General features: G+C 50.3%; 1 protein-coding gene across 5 annotated transcripts in view; it reads left to right on the plus strand.

Annotated features, from left to right (window-relative positions):
• The window catches only part of CPNE5 (copine 5), a 98471-nt gene that overhangs the window by 41508 nt on the left and 35306 nt on the right, over positions 1-21657 (plus strand). For 3 of the 5 annotated variants that reach the window (XM_082412595.1, XM_082412596.1, XM_082412598.1), the window contains exons 5-11: positions 749-788; positions 1003-1079; positions 2858-2917; positions 5047-5097; positions 5385-5448; positions 16579-16682; positions 21481-21585. In XM_082412595.1, coding sequence (XP_082268721.1) covers positions 749-788; positions 1003-1079; positions 2858-2917; positions 5047-5097; positions 5385-5448; positions 16579-16682; positions 21481-21585 — 501 coding nt within the window. The remainder of the gene's footprint in view (positions 1-748; positions 789-1002; positions 1080-2857; positions 2918-5046; positions 5098-5384; positions 5449-16578; positions 16683-21480; positions 21586-21657) is intronic. The other 2 variants (XM_082412597.1, XM_082412599.1) reach the window with 1 other exon arrangement.

Raw genomic sequence — 21657 nt, forward strand, 5'->3', positions numbered from 1 at the left:
TTGTAGTGAAGTCACCTGGTGACACTTTGGAGAGAGGAAGTGCTCAGGGAAGGGGACTGGCACAATGACGACTGCCCCTCAGCAGGAGTTGTCTGTACCTAGAATGACTGTTTGGCTACACAGATGGCCAGTGTGAGTAGAGGCGGGATGCAGGAGGGAAGGGCTGCAGGTGAGGCTGTGGGTGAGCCGGCCCCAGGTGAAGAGAGGTGCCCAGCTGCAGGATCAGCTGCCTGTGGCAGGCTGAGGTACAGGTATTCATGCCTCCCTCTTTCTTGAGTGCCCAGGCCTGAGGGCAGGTTGGGCAGGCCTGGGCAAAAGGGAACAACCAGGGAAGGTCAAAGGCAAGGTACTGAAGTCCAAGGGCAGCTGAGCCTTAGCTGGGAAGATGGGAGAACAGTCAGTGAAGAGCAGGGTGGCTCGGGTACCTGTGAACCAGCCAGGGTGGCAGAGCAAGTTTATTTTATTTTTTCAACTTTTAACGAGGTATAACTTATATATAGTGAAGTGCCCAAATCTTAATAGCGCTACCCCAATGATGCATTTTGATATCCATTTACCACCCAGATCAAGAGACAGACTAGCACCTTAGAAGGCTCCCATTTGCATCTCCCTGCTATTACTCCCAGAAATATCCACTGTGTTGGTGCCTGGTTTTGGGGGAGCAGGGGTCCTGGCTCAGCTCAAGAAGCCAGGCAATTTGGGGCAGGATGCCCCAGCTGCCTTCACCATCTCTCTGTGTTCCCTGCAGATATGACGTTGACTCCAAGAGTCCTGATTTATCCAAACACGTGAGTTCTGCCAGTGCCTGCCCAGCAATTCTGAAAGTCTCTTAAATGCCAAACTCTGAGTTGGCCTTGGGCTTCACTGTGACACAGAGTGTGTCTGATGCTGCATCCCATCATTTCAGAGCCCTCATACTTCCAGGGGTGGGGTGATGGGGGAGGTGGGATGGCTGTGAGCAGAGTGGGTGACAGTGGTCTTTTCTGTACTCTGGATGTGCAGGATTTTCTGGGCCAGGCCTTCTGCACCCTTGGAGAGATTGTGGGGTCCCCTGGGAGCCGCCTGGAGAAGTCCCTCACGTAAGTGTTCAGGGGAGTGGGACCTGTCTGGTTTGCTTCCTCAGTGATGGGCCAACTTCCTATTCATCCTTGCTGAGGGCTGGCTCAGGGGAGGGGCAAAGCAGTCAGCCAGTCATAACAGACAATCGAAAATAAGGAGACCTCGTGGGCCTTGCCCTTGCAGGGCTTTTAACCCAGTTATCTTGGAGGGACCCTGGCTCAGTTATTAGAACCCCATGTTCCTTAGCATGGCCTGAGATACTATCTACCCCACTCCCACACCCCACCCCATCATTGTACAGGGGAAGAAACTGAAGGCCAGAGAGGGAAATTGATTTGCCCAAGGCCACACAGCTAGGAAGTAGAAGAGCTGGGATTTGAACCCAGGGATCTACTCACAAAGAGTATTCCTCAGATTGTTCATACCTTGTTGAGGCCAGAGCTGGGCATGGTGAGGCCCTCCCTATCCTGCCCTGCCCCTGCATCATAGGGTTTTAAGTGCTTTTAGGGGAAGACTATTATTACACTGAGCAGGCTCTGGGATGTGGAGTCCCAAGGCTTCTCACAGTGGAGCCTGAGGGTGGCTTCAGGGACCAGCCAGGTTGGCCAGGTGATGGGGTGACCTCTCTTGTCCCTGTTTCAGGAAGCCCCAGGAGTAGGGCCCAGGCAAGAGAGGCCTGCACACTAGGACAAGTGTCCAGGTCATAGGGCAGGGTGGGCAGAAAAGCCCCCCACTTGCTTCTGCCAAGTTCACACTGGATGCTGTCCCCTCACCGTGATCAATAACTGCAGAATGTGTTATTGTGTGTGTGGGGGGGTGGTCTCTCTCCCAGGCCCTTGTCTCTGACCCCCAGTAACTATGTGGTAACTTCAGGGTCCCCAGAAAGGCCTCACTGTCCCCCCAAAGGTCTCCTCCTCTGGGTTCACAGAAAATAGTGGTAAATAGCTATCATTTATTGAGAACAGGGAGTAAACTTATGTTTGGGGGCTCTGAAGTTTATAGAGTTTGGGGTCCCAGGAGTGAGTTTGTGTCTGCCCCTCTCAGCTCCCCACTGCCTGGATCAAATGCACATGAGTTATTTGGGTCTGTGCTGTCCCCTGGCCCACCTTTGGTGGAGGGACACACCTTCAGGAGGGATCAAGGAAGACTTGGGGTAGGGGATGGCTAGTGGTAGGAGCCTTAAAGGGTAAGTGGGATCTAAAATGTCGAGATGCTGGGTGTTGGTGAAGGAGGGGGGATCTACTCTCCCCACTGAAGACACATGAAGTTTTCATGTGTCTAAGTCTAGTTGTCTCCCAGGCTAGACCTATGAATGGCTCCCTTTCATTGGGCATCTATTCTGAACCAGACAGTCTTTTGTCTCCATGGCCTCATGTGATTAGCTCAGCAATCTCCCCATTTCACAGCCCGAACACTGAGGCTCAAAGAGGTAGAGCAGAGGTTCTCAAACTGTAGCAGGCATCAGCATCACCTGGAGGGCTTGTTTAGTACACACTACTGGGCTCCAACCCCAGGTCTGGGCAAGGGCCTGAGAATTTACATTTCTAACACATTTCTAGGGGCTGTGATGCTGCTTGCCTGGGGTCCACACTTTGAGAGCCCCTGGGGTTGGAGCTGCCCAGGGCTTCACAACAAGGTTTGGGAAGAAGACCTCTCCTTCCTCTGGCCTGTGGCTCTTGGTCCTGTTTTGATGTTTGACCCAGAACAGAAACCCGTCTCCAAGAATCTAGATGCCGAGTGCTCTGGCCTCTCAGGATGGGGGTACTCAGCTCATGACCTGCTCTCTCTCTCTCCACAGAATAGGAGCATTCAGCCTGAATTCCAGGACAGGCAAACCCATGCCAGCTGTATCCAACGGGTAGGACACCAGACATCTCTGGCCCTGGAGTCCTCAGACATTCAGCCAGCTCTGCAGAGAGGGCCTCAGAGCCCTGGCCCAGTCCCTGCTCCTACCACTGTGCCTTCAGCCCTGGTCAGGGACACAGAGAGGGTCCTGGGTCCCTCCTAAAGTGGCACTTTGGGCCACTCCGCAGCTGGCCCTACCCCCGTCCAGGCTAGAGCTCCCTCATCCCCAACCCCAGTGGCTCATAGGACTTCAGGGAGCAGGGTGGGGCTTAGAGGTAGGGGCTGTTTCTGGGAATCAGCAGGGGCTGGGCACTCTTCCTTCCCTTCCTCTCCCCCGGCCAGTTTTCTTCCACCTCCCACCTCCTCTAACCCTTCCCCTCTCTTCTCTTCATCTCCTCCCCATCTTCTCCATTGCTTCCACTGCTGGATGTCAGCCTGCTCACAGAGTGGCTTCTGCTAAATCCTTACTTTCCGCATTTGCTTACCAGCTGCGGTGGGCTGGCCTTGTTCCCTCAGCCCCCACCCTGAACATCTGCTTTTGGCTGGCGTCACGCAGATATGGCAACAAAGACCCTCCCACTCTTTCCCTTTCCTCTCCTGGTTGGAGAAAGGGTCCTCACCTGGCAGGGGTGGGGAAGCCAGGGTAGGGAACATCTGCTTGGGGGACCAGCCTGGAGGTGCCTCTGGAGATGAGCATTTTGGCTGAGTAAGCAAAGCTCCACTGGCCTTTGCAGAGGGCTCCTAGAAGTTGGGGTCCCAGCAGCTGGATTGGCCACCAGACTAGCGGGATGTGGGAAAGAGGCCTTCAGGGGACCCAGGGATGCTCACAACCCAGGAAGTATATGGATGCTGGTTTATAAGAAGAGTAGAGAAGCAACAATTGGAGAGGGAGCAGGAGTCAGAGAGAGAAACAGAAAGGGAGAGCAAGAAAGACCAGAGAGAGGGAGGGAGGGAGAGAGAGAGAGAGAGGCCGAGCGAGCGGGTGGGAGCAGATTGGGGCTGAGAGCGTAGAAGGAAAGATTGGAAATAGAAGAGGGGCTAAGAGGCAAAGAGAGGAGCAGATGGAGAACCATTGGACAGAGGAGGCTGGTGTGAGGATTCTATCTCCCTGGTCAAACAAATCAATCTTTACTAGCAAGGAGGGCCAGATTGGGGGGCGGGGGAGGTAGGGAGGGGCTTTGGGTTACTCAGATCAGCTGCCCAAGTCTAGGGGGACAAGCTGGCAGGCACCGCCACCTGCCTATGGCAGGGGAACCTCGAGATGCAGCCCCTGCTCTGCTCACCTGATTTGGAGAGATTTGGGCTGTCTCATCAGCCCTCAGGGCCAGCTCCCATGCCTCCCCTGTTTGAGAACCTCTCCCTTTAAGAGCTGGCACGGGGGAGAGCTCCATCAGTGGTTCTCAAAATGTGATCCACAGTCAACATGCTGGTGGCCCTGAGGCTGGCCCAAGTGTGGGGCTGGATTTTATCAGCTTTGCACAATTGTAAAGGAAACCGGGCAGGGAGAGAAATGGTGCTCTTGAGGGCCTTCTCTGTGCCAGGCACTGTGTGTGTGCATATTAGTTAGTAAAATGGATGCTACAATTACACCCATTTTATGGGCCAGGAAACTGAGACTCAAGAGAGGTGTAGTAGTGAGCCCAAAGTCACACAGCTACTGGACAACATGCCATTTTCTTCTCCCTTCCAGTGGCCCCTGGCTGCACTGGAACCCCCCTGGGTTAGTCCTGAACATCGGAGTGGGATGGGCTGGTGCCTGGGGGAGGGGTCCCTCCTGATCAAAGGAAGAGGTAGTGCAGATCCCCTGGGTAGAGCCCCACCCTGGGAATTGCCCTTCTAGAGGGGATTCTCTGGGTGGGCTGACTTCATGTCCTGGTTGCCTCCCTCACAGAGGACGCACATGGTTGGCCGGGATCTCTCTCCCCCAGAGAGACCCCAGCCAAGAAGTTTAAGGGGAGGGAGCCATGGGAGAGGGCCCAGCAAGCTGCCACCAAGAGTATACCAGTCCTCCTGCTTTACCCCCTCTTACTGCTCTCCCACCTACGATGAATCAGAGTGGCTCAGAGCTGGAATGTTCCGGGACTCTGGGGATCAGCTGGGCGCAGGGTGGGGTGGCTAGCCCACGAGGTCTTTTGCCCACAGAAGTGGTCTTTGGATGGAAAGTTTGAGGACCACTGGTCTGGAAGCCTCCGGGTGAGTCTGGATGCTTTTCCAATTCTAGGACTTTCACTGCAGACAGTACCCTTCTTGGCGGGCTCTTGGGGAGCAGGGGGCGGGGCAGCTCCAGGCCTGGGGGCCTGGCCCAGGAAGCAGTGCCCTAGGCCACAGGAGACTCTGTCTTCTTAGGGGCTTTGGGGCAGATCTGCTGGATGGTTGCGGGGGGGGCGGGAGGAGGATGAAGAGGGCTGATTCAGGGAGAGTTCAGGCTTGTGTCTCTGTCTTTGTCTGACTTTCCATTCTTTCATCTTCTCCTCTCCCAGTGGTGTCCCAGGGAAGAAATGTGGCACCATCATCCTGTCCGCTGAGGAGCTCAGCAACTGCAGGGTGAGTGGCAGAGGGACTCCAGGACAGGACCTGGTGGGGGTGGGGATGAAGCAGTGACAGAGAGCAAGCTGGCCTCTCTGTGACCCTGGGACCACAGGGTCGTTATGTGTCGTTGGAGGGACTGGGGGAAGACAGGGCTCCTCAGTCTGACCTGGCTGTCATAGAAGTCCCAACATCGGAGCTGGAAGGTGTCTTCCCTTTTTACAGCTGAGCTGAGGCCCAGAGACAGGAAGAAACTCGCCCACAGTCAGCAGCAGAGCTGGGCTGGGAGCCCTGGTCCACTCCCCATCATGGCCACCGCTCACTTGTCCTTGAGCCAAGACTGCCTTGGCACTGACACTGGCAACAGAGGGGCCTTTTCAGTCTTGGAGCCTGGGCGCTTGGCATTTAGTCGTCATTTTTCACTTTTAGCTCTGGAGTAGGGTGACACCCCTGCATGGGGCTGAGGGAGTGAGAGCATGTGGTGTGTGTGTGTGTGTGTGTGTGTGTGTGTTTGTGTGTATGTGTGTGTGTGTGTGTGTGTGTTGGGAAGCCAGAGTCTGCAATCCTAGGCAGCCCTTGGTTTTGCTTCTTCTGTGGCACCGTGGAAAAGAAGGAGATGGGGACAGCTGGCAGGTAGCCGAGCACCGAAGAAGGGGCTCAGGGGACCCAATAGCTAATAATGCTGATAAAATGCAGTAATGATGATAGTTTCTGTCTGTCAATGTCTGGGCATTTTACATGTTATCACTACTTCTGACAACAATCCTAAGAGGTAGGGTAACCATTGTTATTCCCATTTTATGGTTGAGGAAAGTGAGGTTCAGAGAGGCTAATCACCTGTTCAAGGACAATAAGTGGTAGAGCCAGGGTTCTAATCCAGGTCAGCCTGATTCTGAAACCCAGGCTTATTCCCCTAAACTACCCAGGCTTGCATGCCCCTTAGGTTAATCAGGAGCCACAGGTGAGAACATAGAAGGTCATAAGGAGAAAAGGAGGAGACAGCGACAGTGTGAGCACAAGACCAATTCTGGGGTAACCTGGGAACTCAGCTTCCTATGGGGCTGGACCCAGCTCAGATTAGAGGGCCTGGGAGGGATGAGGAGAAACAGCATTTTCTGACCTTCCTGGGAAGGCAGTATAACTATTGTATCCATTAGCTATCAGTATTTACCATATTAGAAGTTAAAATTGAGGGATTTCCCTGGCAGTCCAGTGGTTAAGACTCCACGCTTCCACTGTAGGGGGCGCAGTTTCAATCCCTGGTTGGGGAACTAAGATCCCACATGCAGCAGCACAGTGCGGCCAAAAAAAAAAAAAAAAAAGAAATTTAAATTATGTATTAATTCATTTAAAAATAACAATAGTTTAACCCATTATAGGTTAACAGAGGTAACATCTTTTTTGAAAAATAACTATATTTTCCAAAATAAAAGTCATTTAGTGAGAAGGGTGCTTTGCTTTATATTAAAAAAAATCGCTTTAACGTCTGGCTTAACAGAAGAGCTGGGTTCTCATATCAGCTTCTGCAGTCAATCTGTTATGATATCACTGTTGGATAACTTCTAGAAAACTCCATGTCTTATCAGCATTCTTATGAAAATAGCTTTGGCCTCGTGGACTCCCTTGGGGGTTCCTGGTCCATACTTTGAGAACTACTGGTATGTATGGAGGTATAAATTGTTAGCCAATATTAATTGAGCGATTATTCTGAGACACACACTGTGCTAAGTGGTGTATAGTATCAGTTTATTTATCTGATGTATGTATCCGTAGAATGATGTATTATAATATCTGATGTATTATGGTCCTCATTTTACAGAGAGGTTAAGGGACCTGCCCAAGATCACACAGCCACTGAGTAGAAGAGATGTGAACCCAGGCAGTCTGGTCCTAGAGCCAGGGTCTTTAATGACTAGGCTGTAGTGTCCCAAACTCTGCTTTCAGGGGCTTCCAGTTGGAGAATAAGACACAGAATTGTTAGGACAGGGCAGTATAACAATGACCAAATCATCTCAAACACAATTGCTCAATCTGGTTTCTCTACTTGTCTGTTTACCTCAGTGGGTCTGGAGGAACTTGACCGCAGGACTAAACCTCCCCCTCGTATACACCCAGCAGAGGGCGTGGCGTGCAGTAGGTGATCACAGGGCTTCTTTCGTGAATCTGTGATTGAATGAATAGAAAGCACAAACCAAATGTTTAGTAGCAGGTGATGATGAAAACTCCTATGCCTATACGTGCTGGCGACCTCAACGCTGTTAGAGTCCCAACAAGGGAGAGAATGCAGCTGATGTGTAGACTAGAGCTTCTGTTCAAGCTTCCTGAGCCTCAGTTTCCCCACATGTATGCTGGGGCTGATAGGCTGGCTGTGAGGGTTAAAGGAGATCGTGAAGGTGACTGCGCCTAGCAGGGGCTGGGCTCCTAGTGGGTGTCTGGGAAAGGTTGAATCTGAATTCTCTGAAGCCTAGATTCAGTTTGCCCCCATGCTTATAACTCAGTCGGTGACTTCCTCCCTAGTTTATAATTAAATAAAGTAATGTAAGTGAAAGTGCTTTGGAAATTCTAAAGCTGTAGACAGTGCTGGGTGCTGTTATTGGTCTAGTTTTCTGGGATTGGTAAACAGTCTGAGTTTAATACCCATTAGGCTCTGCCTTCTCCTCCTCCTTCCCCACTCCTCCCTTCCCCTCCTTCATCCAGGGATGACAGCAGTTTCTTTGATTTAAGCTGTTTCAGGGCAAGTGGGGTTTGGGGGGGGGGGCTCCCTCCCTTCCTCTTGATATTGTCAGCTCCTTTTCTTTTGGGGCATCTTTGGCTGAGTTCTGTCTTTCCCTAGAATACTTGCAAGGAAAAGAGACTAATTCCCAGCATCTGGCTGAATTAAAATAATTACATCTAAACGGCTTTGCTTCTGTCGTTCCAGCATTCAGTAGGAGGATCAAAGGAAGAGGGTGGAGTCTGAGAGATGGTTTTTCACCAGAGCAGGGCTTCCTGCTCAAATGAATATATTCTGCCAAAGCAGACAAACCCTCCCTTCATCCATGGGGATGGTGTGGGCGGGCAGGGACCAGCAAAAGATTAGAGTGGACTCCAGCGGGTCACCAGCGTGCTTTGATGGGTTATAGAAAAACCCTTCTCATCTGGAATTTAAATACCAAGAAAGTTCCAACAATCCAAATTTGATCCAAAATATTATTCAGTGATGCTTGATGTTGACAACGACGAGTTAATCTCCTGAAGGGGCTCTGAATGACCAAAGAATTCATTATGCTCATCAGTAAAACAATGATTTTTCTGTGTAATACTGAGCAATATTTGCATAGTCCTCAGAGTTGACCAAGACTCTCATGTTGACAGTCTATTTGATTGTCACCATGGGGCTCAGGCCTGGGTAGGTGTGAGTAACCCAGTGTACACATGCAGAGAGGTTGAAGTGACCTGCCTAAGATTGCAGGATTCTAGCCCAAGCCTTGGTTCAGGGAGTCTTTCCCTCACCCAGGGAAGTCCCGAGTCTTCATGGTACATGGAACAGCTGTGGGCTTTGTGGTCTTTGTCAGGCCAGTAGCCTTTAGCAGGCATGGTGAGTGGCTGGGCTTCTGGAGAGAGGCAGGGGGGCGTTGCGGGTGCAGGGAGCAGATAGCTCCTTGCCTTCCCCTCCCCAGACCCTTAGCTACCCTTAGGGCTGCCAGCCACCCAGACCAGCCTTGCTCTGGAGCCAGGAGATCCTGGCCGGATGCACATTCTCACTGCCTCCCAGTCAGGTCCCTGCACACACTGGCCAAAGTGTGGCTCACCTCTCACAAGCCAAGGGAGTCAAAGCTTCACACTGCAGCTGCCCCTCCCCCGCCCCTTTTAGGTATCACCAGCCTGCTCGTGTATTCATTCATTTCATTTCATCAGATATGCTTTGGCTCAGTTCATGCCCTCCCAGAGTTTCCAATTTAGTATGAGAGACAGAAATTGCCAACCAGCAATCAATCACAGTACAGCAGTGGTCCTCAACCCTGCCTCTTTTTTATAACAAATATTTTATAGCACTCTTTAGTATCCTGAAGGAAAATTCATGGATATACTATACGCTATTCCAAAATACTTACAGGTGAGGCAATGAGCCCTTGCAGCTACCTGGGGGAAGATGGATCCAGGCAAAGAGATTAGCTCTTGCAAAGGCCCAGGAACAGGAGAAGAGTGATAAGTGACATCAGAGAGGCAAGGGTGTGGGTGAGTGTGGGGGCCGGGTTGTGTGGGACCTTGTGGCCGGGGAGCTTAGCTTTGAATCCTGTTAAAGTCAGAACTCTCATTGTTCTAAAGACAAACTTCAGAGAGAGCCCAGTGTCTCTATATGGGAGGCTCAGGAAGAGTCCTGGGAGGGAGGGAGAAAGATAAGAAGAAAGAGGTAAGGTGAAGTGGGGTGAAGTGGTGAAGGTTTTCTGAGTGTCAGAATATGCAGGTTGATGTTTGGGAAAAATGTGTGTGTGGCCAGCACGGGTGTAAGTGTCCTGCATGATAAATGATCAGGATTCAGACATCACCTTTTAAAAAAGTTAATTTGTAATGTTTTGGTCTTAGAAATTATCTTTCTGGTTAAAAAAAAAACAGAATGAAAGAAAACAAAACAAAAACATTTTTCCTGATGCTAGAAAAATAATATGTTTCTAACAGACAGTTGGAAAATACAAAGAATAGAAACATCAACAAGAGATAATCACTGTTGACATTTTGATGCATTTCCTCCAAGGTTTTTTTTTCTGGGCGTACAAATATATAGTTTTTTCTTATAATTAGTAGAATATGGTAACCAGATTTATTTTCCCATGTCACTAGATATTCTTGGAAGACATTTTTAATAGCTGTATATCATTTTTCTGTTTATGGATGGGCCATAATTTATTAAAGCTATTCTCTTAAAGGAAACAGTATAATTAATACTGCAGTGAACATCCTCATAGCTGAATTGTTCCATTTTCCTTTGAACTTTAGTTGATGGATTTTGGTTAGTATCCCAGACACACAGGCTCAGTGAGCAGGAGGAAAAACGGTCAATCTGGACTATTCAGCCTCTGAATGACCAAATCAACAGTTACACAACTGATTGGATTGCTTGAGAAGTCAGTCATTAAGACAGCAGAGAAAAACCAGCTTGACCTCAAGGTGGTTATTCCCGTCAATGTGTAGCGACAGGCCTAGTCTCCTAGACCAACTTTAATACTCACCATCTGCATTAGAATAAACTCTAGCCTATGGGGTCTTTGCTTCTATCCCTGAATGCCTACACCCTAGGTCTCCTGCTTCTGCAGTCTTATCCAGGCGGGCTGGGGCTCTGGGCCCCTCTGTGAATGCAGAAGCCCTTCTGAAGGTCACTGGTCACAGAATCACCCCCAGCTCTGAGTTGTGTTTCTCTCTACTGGAATGCTAAATTTCAGAGTTGTGGCTAATGATTCTTTTTATTTTTATTTTTTAATTTAATTTTTATTTTATATTGGGGTATAGTTGATTTACAATATTGTGTTAGTTTCAGGTGTACGACAAAGTGATTCAGTGATACATGTACATATATCCATTCTTTTTTGGATCCTTTTCCCACATAGGTTTTTTCTTTTTAATCAATGTCTTCTTTTTTCAGACTAAAAAAGACAATGTACTAATTCCAGGAAATTTGGAAAATGCAGCCAATATTAAAGAGAAGACAGTAAATGTCACCATGGTTCCACCATCTATTTAAAAGTGCTTCTTAGGGTACAGCATGTGAGCAGTAGGGCAAAGTGGTTAAGAACTTGGGCTCTGGATCCAGACCAAATGCCATTGCTTACGAGCTATGTGACCCTGGGCAGGTTACCTGACCTCTGTGTGCCTCAGTTTCTTCATTTGTAAAATGGCTTTATTTAGATTTTTGATATTTTATGTATCATGGATTTTTGCATTGATTTTGATTTTTAAAAATATCGCATTAGGGACTTCCCTGGCAGTCCAGTGTTTAAGACTTCGCCTTCCAATGCAGGGGGTGCGAGTTTGATCCCTGGTCGGGGAGCTAAGATCCCACATGGCTCGAGGCCAAAAAACCAAAACATAAAACAGAAGCAATATTGTAACAAATTCAATAAAGACTTTAAAAATGGTCCACATCAAAAAAATCTTTTTAAAAAATATCACATTAAAATCTTTGATTATTGAGATTTTTGGAGTCCCTTAAATTTTGCACTTGCCTTATCCTTGCTCTGATCCTGGGGGCTGCCAGCAAGACGGAAGCCAGAGCAGCCTTCCATTCTCCTCCCCCCCCGGGGTGTTGCTACCCTCTCCCAGCCTTCAGCCCACTTGCTGACCTCCTGGGTCAGGGAGGCCTAACATGCTGGAGTGGGCCAGGCCACCATCCCAGAGAGAAAGGCTGTTTGCTGTGGTCTCCCAAGCAGCCTGATTAACATGCGGAAAGATGCAAACTGAGGCAATCCTGCTGTTTTAGAAGAACTTAATATGCTTTTTTAAAAGATAGGGTGAAAAGGCAGAAATTGCAGAAAATTATATATTGCAGGAGCTGTTTTATCATCTCTGCAGTTGATTCCAGAGATGCTTCTGGTTTGGGAAAGGCATATCATGTGTTCAGAGAGCCCCACCCTCAGGCTGAGAATGTCAAACAGCAGGACCTCTGACCCTCAGCCAGAATTTGCTGCTCCCTGATCCTGCTGGCCCAGTGCATTTTATTGCCGCTTCCCTAGCCTCTTCCTGGGGTCACATGTATATCAATGGTTGATTCATTCATTAACCCTTATTTAAGGGGAACAGTTGAAGCATAGTAAATAGGACTATTGACATAACCCAGAGGCACCTTCAAAAGCAAGTCCCCAAGCAGCTCCATGCTCCTTGTCTCACGGGCTCCCCATGGGCCACACACCCATTAGGGAGGAAGCTTGCCTTGGTTATAGCCTAGAAAGCCCTCTGAAGTTCTGTCTTATGCCCATGGATTTGACAATGGCCCCATACAGTTTATCATAATGGGCTTTTGGCGAATGTTTCTGGGTCTGGGTGGTGTTAGGGAAGGCAGATCAGGTTGAAGAACAAAATAAGCCCCCAGCAATGCCTCACACATATTTGCCATGGGGGTGGTGTGGGGGAATGAGATGTGGCTCACTGGAGGATGTTTCCAGTTAGATGAATTTCAGAGTCAGTCTTTTTTTTTTTTAACTAGCTTGCATAGAGGAGACTTTTCTAAAATGGATTTCACACTTCTCTGACTTCTCAAACTGAGGCTACAGAACATAATTAGACTTATCTTGATGATTCGGGGTCATCATTTGGAATCTCAGTTATTAATCTTTGGAGCCAGACTGTCTTGTTTCAATCCAAGCTTCTCCTCTTACTAAGCTTTGTAGCTTCAGGAAAGGGTATTAACTTCTCTGTGCCTCAGTCTCCTCAGCTTTAAAATGGGAATAACGATTGTAGTTATCGTAGATAAACACGAGTTGAACATTGGCAATTCCATATGGGTCAGCCCAGGAGTAGATGGCACTCGGCGAGTGTTGGCTTCTATTCTTTTAGCTGTTCTATGCTGGGCACTGTGGACTGGTACTTAACATATATCATCTCCCTTGGTCTTCCCAACAGTCTCACAGGGGGCATTATTACTTCATTTTTCCAGAGGAGAATACCAAGACTTAGGTTAAATTGCTTGCCCCAGGCTGCTCAGCTAGTAGATGGCAGAGCTGGGGTTCCAACCAGGTGTCTGTGGCTCCTTTGTACTGTTCTGTCTGTCAGGTGCTGTGCTGGGACCGTGGCCCTCCCAGTGGAGCACTAAATAGTCCTGGAAGTTAGGGTCTATTAAGTTCTTCATTAATATTTTTCTGATATTCCTACTCCCCTCCCTGATCTTGCAGGGCCCGCAGGGGTTCTCCTAGGAAGGAAAAATAAGAGATTAGCCTCTGGATTTTGTGGCATCTGTTTTGGTTGTTTCAAATATGTGTGTGTATTTCGTAGTCAACCAGTATAGGTGTCGTGTGCGGCTTGCCTGTGTTCGTTCAGGAGAAGGTGTCACACAGGTGACCTCCAGACGTGGGAGAGGTCACTGTGATAAACCACCAAGCTATGCCTGGGGAGGCTGGAGGGATCCTGGATTCCCAGACTGTCCCCTGAGCACCAGCCTTCCCCAGATGCCACCCCTTTCCCAGTATGCTCCCTGTGGCATCAGCACCAAAACCTAAACCGCCCAGCTGAAAAGGACAGTGGTGATCATCCTGTACAGTGCATCACTTTATAGATGAAACAGGCTCAGAGGGCTTGAAGGACTGCTGGGACAAACTAGAACTCAGAGCTTTGCATTCCTTGCTGGGGCTCCTACTCAGCAAAGTCTGGTCTGTTTTCTGATGCCGCTGATGGTTCCATCCATGGGGAGGAGCCAGGGCCCACTTTATGGGCATGTGATCTGTTCAGTCACACAGGACCTGCTCTTGGTTTAATGCTCTGCTGTTACAGTCTTGAAATCTCTTAATACTCTTTGAACAAAGGACCTCACATTTTCCCTTTTTACTGGGTCCCACAAATTATATAGCCAGTGCCGGGAGAAGCCTACCAGGTCCTAGGCTTCCTCCTCTTTCTAGGCCTTGGGATGGAACTCCCCAGGATGGCATTTAACGTGCTCCCTCCATCCAGAATGAGATGGGATTGGAACTTTCTCCCTGGGAAAGTTAGTGACTGCTGGGGATGGACTTAGAAGACTAGAGACCTTTCTGGGAGGGTGTGAGGGAAAGCCCTGAAGTCTAACTGCCTTTGTTACCACCACTGTGTGATCTTGGACGACCTCTAAAAGCCTCAGTTTCCTCATCTGTAAACTGGGGAGACTAGAGGAGTTACTTCATACTGTTATAACGAGGATTCAGTGAAATAATGTATGTAAACAGAAGGCTTAACACAGCACCTGGCATCGAGTAAGTGCTTGATAAGTCAGCCGTTCTCTATTCCAGGTCTGAAGTCCTAGATTTCTCAGGAGGCTCTCAGATTCCTGGGGCTTCTAGGCCTTGGAATCCCCCAATCTGGCCTCCTTGTCCCTCTCAGGTGGGCGATGCTGAGGGACATGATAAAAGCCATCATTACCTGGGCGCCTCCGTGTGCTGGCCACTGTGCCCCAGCACTGCCCCTCAGGGCCTCCCTTCAGGAGACCCTCTCAGCCCAGGCTAACCTGAGTCCAGCCCTGACCCGAGTCAGAAGAAATCAGCAACTCTAAAGGTACAGGGAAGCGGGCCACGTGAACTATAGTGTGCTCTGTGCTGGAAGAGGCATGACTTTGAAATCATGCTGAGTTCATACATGTTGAATTTCTGCTTCACCAGTTGCCAGCTGGTGATCTTGGGCAGGTTACCTAGCTTCTCCAACCCCCAGCATCCTCATTTGTAAAAAAGCAACAAAGGATTATTCTGAGGGCTAAATATGATAAGGCTGTAAAGCACTGAGTTCAGTGACAGGCCCACATAGATGGTATCTAATAAATGTTTGTTGAATGAATGAATGAGCAAGTGAATGGAGGGATGCTCTGTTTGCTGTTGTCAGATGTCTTTGAGGGAAGGCATATGAGGTGGTAGAGGTGGGAGTGGGGCAGGGACAGAGACAGAGACCACACACAGTGCACGGGGGGAGGGGAGAAATATCCAAATCATCATAACTTGTGCACACACAGTACTTAGTGTGTGCAATATACTGTTCTCAGCGCTGTACTCAATTAACTCATTTCATCCTCACAAGCCTATGAGGTAGGCCTTGCCTGTACCCCCATTTTACAGATGAGGAAACTGAGCACAGAGAGGGTGAGTAACTTGCCCTAGGTCACACAGCTAGTAAGGGGATGGAACGGAAGCAGGCAGCCTGGCTCCAGAGACCACATTCTTAACCATTATATCATACCCACTGCCCCAACCTTTGACCATGTCCTTCAAGCTGTGAGAAGTTGCATCTTTATCCCTGCCACCATTTTGGTCCTCACTGGGCTGTAGGACACTGATCTCCAGAGACCCTCTTCGCCACTGAGAGGAAGCGGGCAGCGTGAGAGAGCTGGGTGGCTTGCTTCCTGACAGGCCTGGCCCTTGAGGGCAGGCCAGGCCCCAGGGACTATTGACAGAGCCTTGAGCTCTGGCCAGTTGGCAGCTGATTTGTCAGGATGCAGAGCTTTCAGGTTGAAGAGATCACAGGGGGATGGGCAAAGAGGAGGACACAGGGGCATCTCTGCCCAGTGCCCTGTTGGCTGCAGCGAGCTGAGGAGCTAGGAGCCATGTGAGAGGAGAGGTCAACTGATTCTCACTAGGCCTGGTACCTTCCTTATGCTCTTGGGTTGAGTGTTGGGTCTGGGTCAGCCAAAGCCGTGAACTAGTCAGGGGAGTCAGAAACCCAGGGCTCTGTTTGATAAACTTGTAGGGGTTGCTCCCTGCTCTGAGCTTTAGGCTCCTCAGCTGTAAAATGGGGGGGGGTTGTCGTGGTCCAGCTATAGCTACCTCAGAGTTAGATGAGCCTCTTGTGAGTCAGTGCATGTGAAAGTGATACTTAAACTTGAATGTCCTCTAGGAACCATACAGTCATGTAAGGGAATGAGGCGATGTGGCCAGCGAGGGCTTGGGGTTAGGGCTTGGGGTTAGGTGACCAAGCTCAGAGTGGCTTGAGTTAGTCATTGCACCTCTCTCTGAGCCACTCAGTACAATAGTGATGATACCTCGTGCATGAACCTTGACCGAGTGGGTGACGTGCCTGCGCTCTGCTCCAGACTTCGCACACTTGATCTCATTCAGCCCTCACCACAGCCCTTTGAAGTGTGTACTGCAATCAGCTCCATGTTACAGAGGGGAAACTGAGGCTCTGAGAGGTTACCTCCCTTGCCTGGTCACACAGCTACAAAGTGGTAGAGCCAGGATTCAAACTGGGGCAGCCAGCTCCAGAATCCACCTGCTTCACTGCCCGGCTGCTCTGCCAGACCTGCCGGGTGGGGTTGTTTGAAGATGAAATGAGACCCTCCAAAGTGTTAGCTCAGGGCCTGGCACGTGGTGCGGGGCAGTGTGAGCTGCTGTCCTTTCTAACTGGCTTGGGGCCCAGAATCCCCAGGCCCTGGGGCTGTGTTCCCATAGGGGCGGGGCCCCCCTCCAGCCTTCTGTGCCTCACACCCCTCTTCTCCCTCCTTCCCACCAGGATGTCGCCACAATGCAGTTCTGTGCCAACAAGCTGGACAAGAAGGATTTCTTTGGGAAGTCTGACCCCTTCTTGGTGTTCTACAGAAGCAACGAGGATGGAACGTGAGTTCTCTGGCAACTCTTCACCCCCACTTCTGGGGGCATGGGCTTGTGGGGGAGGGATGGACCGTGGTGACTTGCCGGGCGGGGTGGCTTGGGCCATCTCCTCCTGCTGCTGCCCTGAGGCCCCTGCTCTAGAGAGGGCAGGGGCTCTAGGAGGTCAGGGGCTCCAGGGTAGTACCCTGGCTGCACAGATGGGGCTGGTGGGGGATTAGGGGCAGACTGCAAGCCCACAGTGCCATTCTGAGGGTCATTACTAAATGGCTGGCGCTGGGCATGTCAAAGATGGAGGGAGCGGGCAAAAACAGGGCTAGGGCAGGAATGAGGGGCCCCTCTGATAGTCCATTCCTTCTTCCACATGCATCAGTCCACATCTCTAAGCCTTGTCCTCGCTCACCCACAGCCTTCCTAACACCCCACTACACATATTCCGCCCACTACTTCCTACTCAGCATGGCAAATCTGGACCCCTTTCCCCCCTTGGCCCCAGGCTTCATTCAAAATCCCTCCCATCTTTGAAGCCCCCATTTCCTTCTCTCCTCTCCCTAATCTGGAAGCCACCCACAATATGAAGGAAAGACACACAACTCGTTGGGCAATGTAGGAGGTCAGTGATGTACACAAAGGGACAGATTCTAGGTTGAGGGTCTTGGGACCTAAGTCCTCTTCTCCAACCCGCTCTGTGACCCTAGACAAGTATGCCCCCTCTCTGGGCCTGTTTTCTCATCAGTAAAATGATCTGGTTAGATTAGGTGGTCTCCATGGTCTCTAAGCACCACAGCTCTGGAAGGCTGCGGCTGCTTAGCTGGGATTCTGCAGAATGAGGAAGCAATGGGACCAGGGAGGTTAATTAGAAAAACGCTGCTGGAGAAGGGAACTAGGAAGAAGGTTTTGAAGGAGAGGGAAAAAATGGGTCCACGGGGTTTGGGGGTTGGGGGTGGGGGGAGGAGCAGGGAAGAATAACAGGCTAGAGAAACAGTGTGTGCAAAGCAAGTGTGCCCTGAACAGAGGGCAAGGAGGCCTCGCTAAGTCCCCTGGAATCTGAAACTCTGGGTGTGTGTGTGTGTGTGTGAGTGTGTGTGTGTGTGAGTGTGTGTGTGTGCGTGTGCGTGTGTGTGTGTTGGGGGGCAGGGCAGCAGCAGGGAGGAGGTATGTTTCAGTCGAAGGGAAAACTGATTTTTAAACGAACGTACAAAACAAGGGAAATTAGGTACGATCATTTGCATAACAAAAGGATTCTTTGTCTCACCGTAGGACTCTTAGCAGGATTTCTTTAAATAATTCTTGTTGACTTTGACTTGACTTGAGGGAGGGAGGAAAAGGTCTGAGTGATGTTCTGGGCGCCCATGGAAATGTCCATGCAAGTCCCCTCCAGAAAGGAGGGCAGGGGCAGGGGCCTCCCCAGGGCTTGTCTCAGCGGCGAGGGCTGACTGGCCAGCAGGAGGGAGGGATTTGGGTTGTGGAACAGGAGATGGACATGTTGCAGAGTGTTTGCCAATGATTATTCTAGCAGAGCGGTGTGTAGGTTGGGTGGGGAGGGGCGGGGGAGAGGGAGAGACTCGTGACTGACGTGGTGAATAGGTGGGAGGTGCCGCGCCAGGCGAGCTGTGGAAATGCAGGGGAGGAGGCAGGGAGGGGAGGACATGGGCAAAAGGGCAGGGCAAGACCTGGCTCTGCAGAACTTGGGTGGGGACCGCCATCACCGCCCCCTCCCTGGCAGACGAGCTGCAGGGAACCCAGACTGTTGAAAATGGCAAAAGAGCTGGTCAGATGGGGCAGGCGATGGGAGTTTATTTGGGGGCGAGTGTCACTTAAAGCATGGGCTGGATCTGTCTGGGGTGAGGGGACATCAAGGGCAGCCAGAGAAACCGATCCAGAGGGACCAGAGGGAGTGATATGTCATGCCTGCCACGCGAGGAGGGAAAAGGGCAGGAAGCATCCACAGAGCACCTGTGCTCCTGGCACTGCACATACCTTGTCTTCTTCAGTCAGAATCACTGGTCTGGGAGCAAGAATGTGGTGATGGAGAGCGGGCTCGGCCAGTCGCTGCCAATCATTAACTCTGTAATTTTATGCAAGTGTCTAACCGAATGGAACTTTATGTGATGGTGGAGATGTTCTGTATCTCACTGTCCTTATGGTCACCATCAGCCACGTATAGCTGCTGAGCCCTTGAAAGGGGCTAGTGCGACAGAGGAACTGAATTTTTTATTTCATTTCATTTCAGTTAATTTAAATGTAAATAGCCACGTGAGGCTAGTGGCTACCATTCTGGACAGTGGGGCCCTACCCTCTGCGGTTCAGTTTCTTGGTGTGTGTAACGGGGAGAATCATAACACCTCCCTCCCAGGGAAGCCGTGAGGATTAAATGAGTTAATTCCGGTTATTAGAACAGGGTCTGGCAGCGTTAGTTACGGTTCTTTGGGAAGCTCAGTCACTTGCCCAGGGCTGCACAGCTGGAGGTACTGGTCTTGGGACCGGAGCCCACATCTGACTGACCCTGTTGGTTCACACCCTCACCCCACAGCCACGTCCCGAGTGTGTGTTGAAATGAATTGAGTTGAACTGGGAGATGACTGCAGGGACCATTTCCACACTAGGGTCTCGTCCCCCACGGCAAGTACATCTGGGGATCGAGGGGCCTGTGAATTTAGTGATGGCAAAGGGGGATGGGGGTGGGGAGTTTAAAGAAAGTGGTTTCAGGCAAGAGTCTGAAGCAGAAAACAGACCACACAGGGCTCAGGAAGAAAGACCTAGGGAGGAAATGTGGCTAATAGCTTAGAAGACTTGGTCAGGCAGTTTGGCTGGCAAGCGAGAGGAGCTAGAGAAGGCAGTGGTTCCAAAGAGGTGGGGAGACGGGGAGGGTCCACAGCAGGTCTGTGCGACTGTTCCAGGTGGGAGGTTAGGGCTTCTGCAGGGTGCGAACCTCCCTCCCTTCACCACCAGTTGCTGCTCCTGATTCTCCTTCCTGCCCCCTCCCCCAGTCCAGGCTCCTCTTCCTGCGCGACCTACTGCCCCAGCCATGGGCAGCTGTGGCCCCTCCTTTCCCCGTCCCCATTCCTGTCCCCATCACCAGCTCTGGAGTGTGTGGGGAGGTCTCCCACATGTACCTCACACTCCAGTGGGTGGGCGAGAAGGAGCACAGAAGAGAAACGCTGAGCCACGGTGACAGGAATGACATTTTGACTTGAAAATTGCCAGAGAAGAAATGGCACAGGCTGTGTGGGTACGGGCGGGGCCCAGGCACCTTCCTGGGTGACCTTTCCAAGCCAGGAGGTAGCTGGGGTGGATGCTGGGAAATCTCATGGGGACAGCCCCTGCCCTGAGCTCCACTCTGGCTTCTGGCTGCCCCTCCGCGTGGCAGGGCAGGCTTCCAGGGCGGGGCCAGTCAGGCACGGCATGGGGAGTGGGCAGGGGCGCTGGATTGGGGCCCAGCTGGGATTAAGCCAGTTCTGCACTTTTAGTTTGCAAAGCAAGCTCATGGATTCAGACTACAAGAGCTGAAAGGGTCTTAGAGATCATCTAAGCCAGGGGCTTTAATTTCACTGGCTTGAAATGCCAGTGAGAGCTATGGAAACTCTCCTCTGAGAAATACATTTATTCATTAGTTCATTGTGAAAAAAATATTACATGAACACCTTACTAAGTGCCAGGTGCTATTCTGGGCACTAGAAATATACCAGTGAACAAGGAAGACAAACCCTTGCCCTTATGGAGCTTACATTTTAGTGACAGACTGTGAAAGAAATAAGGAGAAAGATAGACCATGTCAAATGTCAAATGGTGACAGATGGGATGGAAAAAGCAGTATGGAAAGGGACTAGGAGATCTCAGAGTCAGGGGACCAGGAGGCTATAAATTTTAGATAATGGTTCTCAGGGCAGGTGCTCATGTCAAAGAGATGACAGTGGAGCAAAACCTGAAGGAAGTGAGGAGGTGAGCCGTTAATATGGAAATTTGGGAGAGAGTCCTTCAAGCAGGGGAACAGCAAGCACATGAAACTCAGGCAACCAGTTCCACTGACGATTTCAAGGGTTCACAGACCCCTAAAGCCCATCCCCAGATCCTTCCATGGATCTCAGATGAAAAAAGTCTAATAGTGGCCAACTCCCTGGGTTTAGAGGCGAGGAAATAGAGGCCGAGAGGGGGACAACCTTGCTCAAGGTCACACAGAGAACAGGGGCCAGAACCACATCTCCTGACACTCCTACCTGGTGCAGGAATCCTTTCTGTAGTGTTATCAAGAAATGGCTGTCTAGGAATAAAGATGCAGATGTAGAGAATGGACTTGAGGACACGGGGAGGGGGAAGGGTAAGCTGGGAAGAAGTGAGAGAGTGGCATGGACATATATATACCACCAAATGTAAAATAGATAGCTAGTGGGAAGCAGCCGCATGGCACAGGGAGATCAGCTTGGTGCTTTGTGACCACCTAGAGGGGTGGGATAGGGAGGGTGGGAGGGAGATGCAAAAGGGAGGAGATATGGGGATATATGTATATGTATAGCTGATTCACTTTGTTATACAGCAGAAACTAACACAACATTGTAAAGCAATTATACTCCAATAAAAATGTTAAAAAAAATAAAATAAACTGAAGTTTATACAAAGATAAAAAAAAAAAGAAATGGCTGTCTAGCTTCTGCCTGGATGCTGCTAGTGACAGGCAGCTCATCACCTCACGAAGCCCTTGTTTCTACTGTCTGGCAACTGCAGAGATTAACAAGCCAGCCCCTCTGGTGATCTGAATTCTGCCTCCCTTGGAGTCAGGACTGACAGTCTTCCCTCTCTTCTTTGCCAGGTTCACCATCTGCCACAAGACTGAGGTCATGAAGAACACCCTAAACCCAGTCTGGCAAACTTTCTCCATTCCTGTGAGAGCCCTCTGCAACGGGGACTATGATCGGTGAGATGAGAAAATGTCCCCTGTCCCCAAGCACAGGTGCGGGGGGCACGGTCACGTTGATGAGGCCCATCC

The sequence above is a fragment of the Balaenoptera physalus genome, assembly GCF_965194825.1.
Source record: "Balaenoptera physalus genome assembly, chromosome: 11".
Lineage (NCBI taxonomy): Eukaryota > Metazoa > Chordata > Mammalia > Artiodactyla > Balaenopteridae > Balaenoptera > Balaenoptera physalus.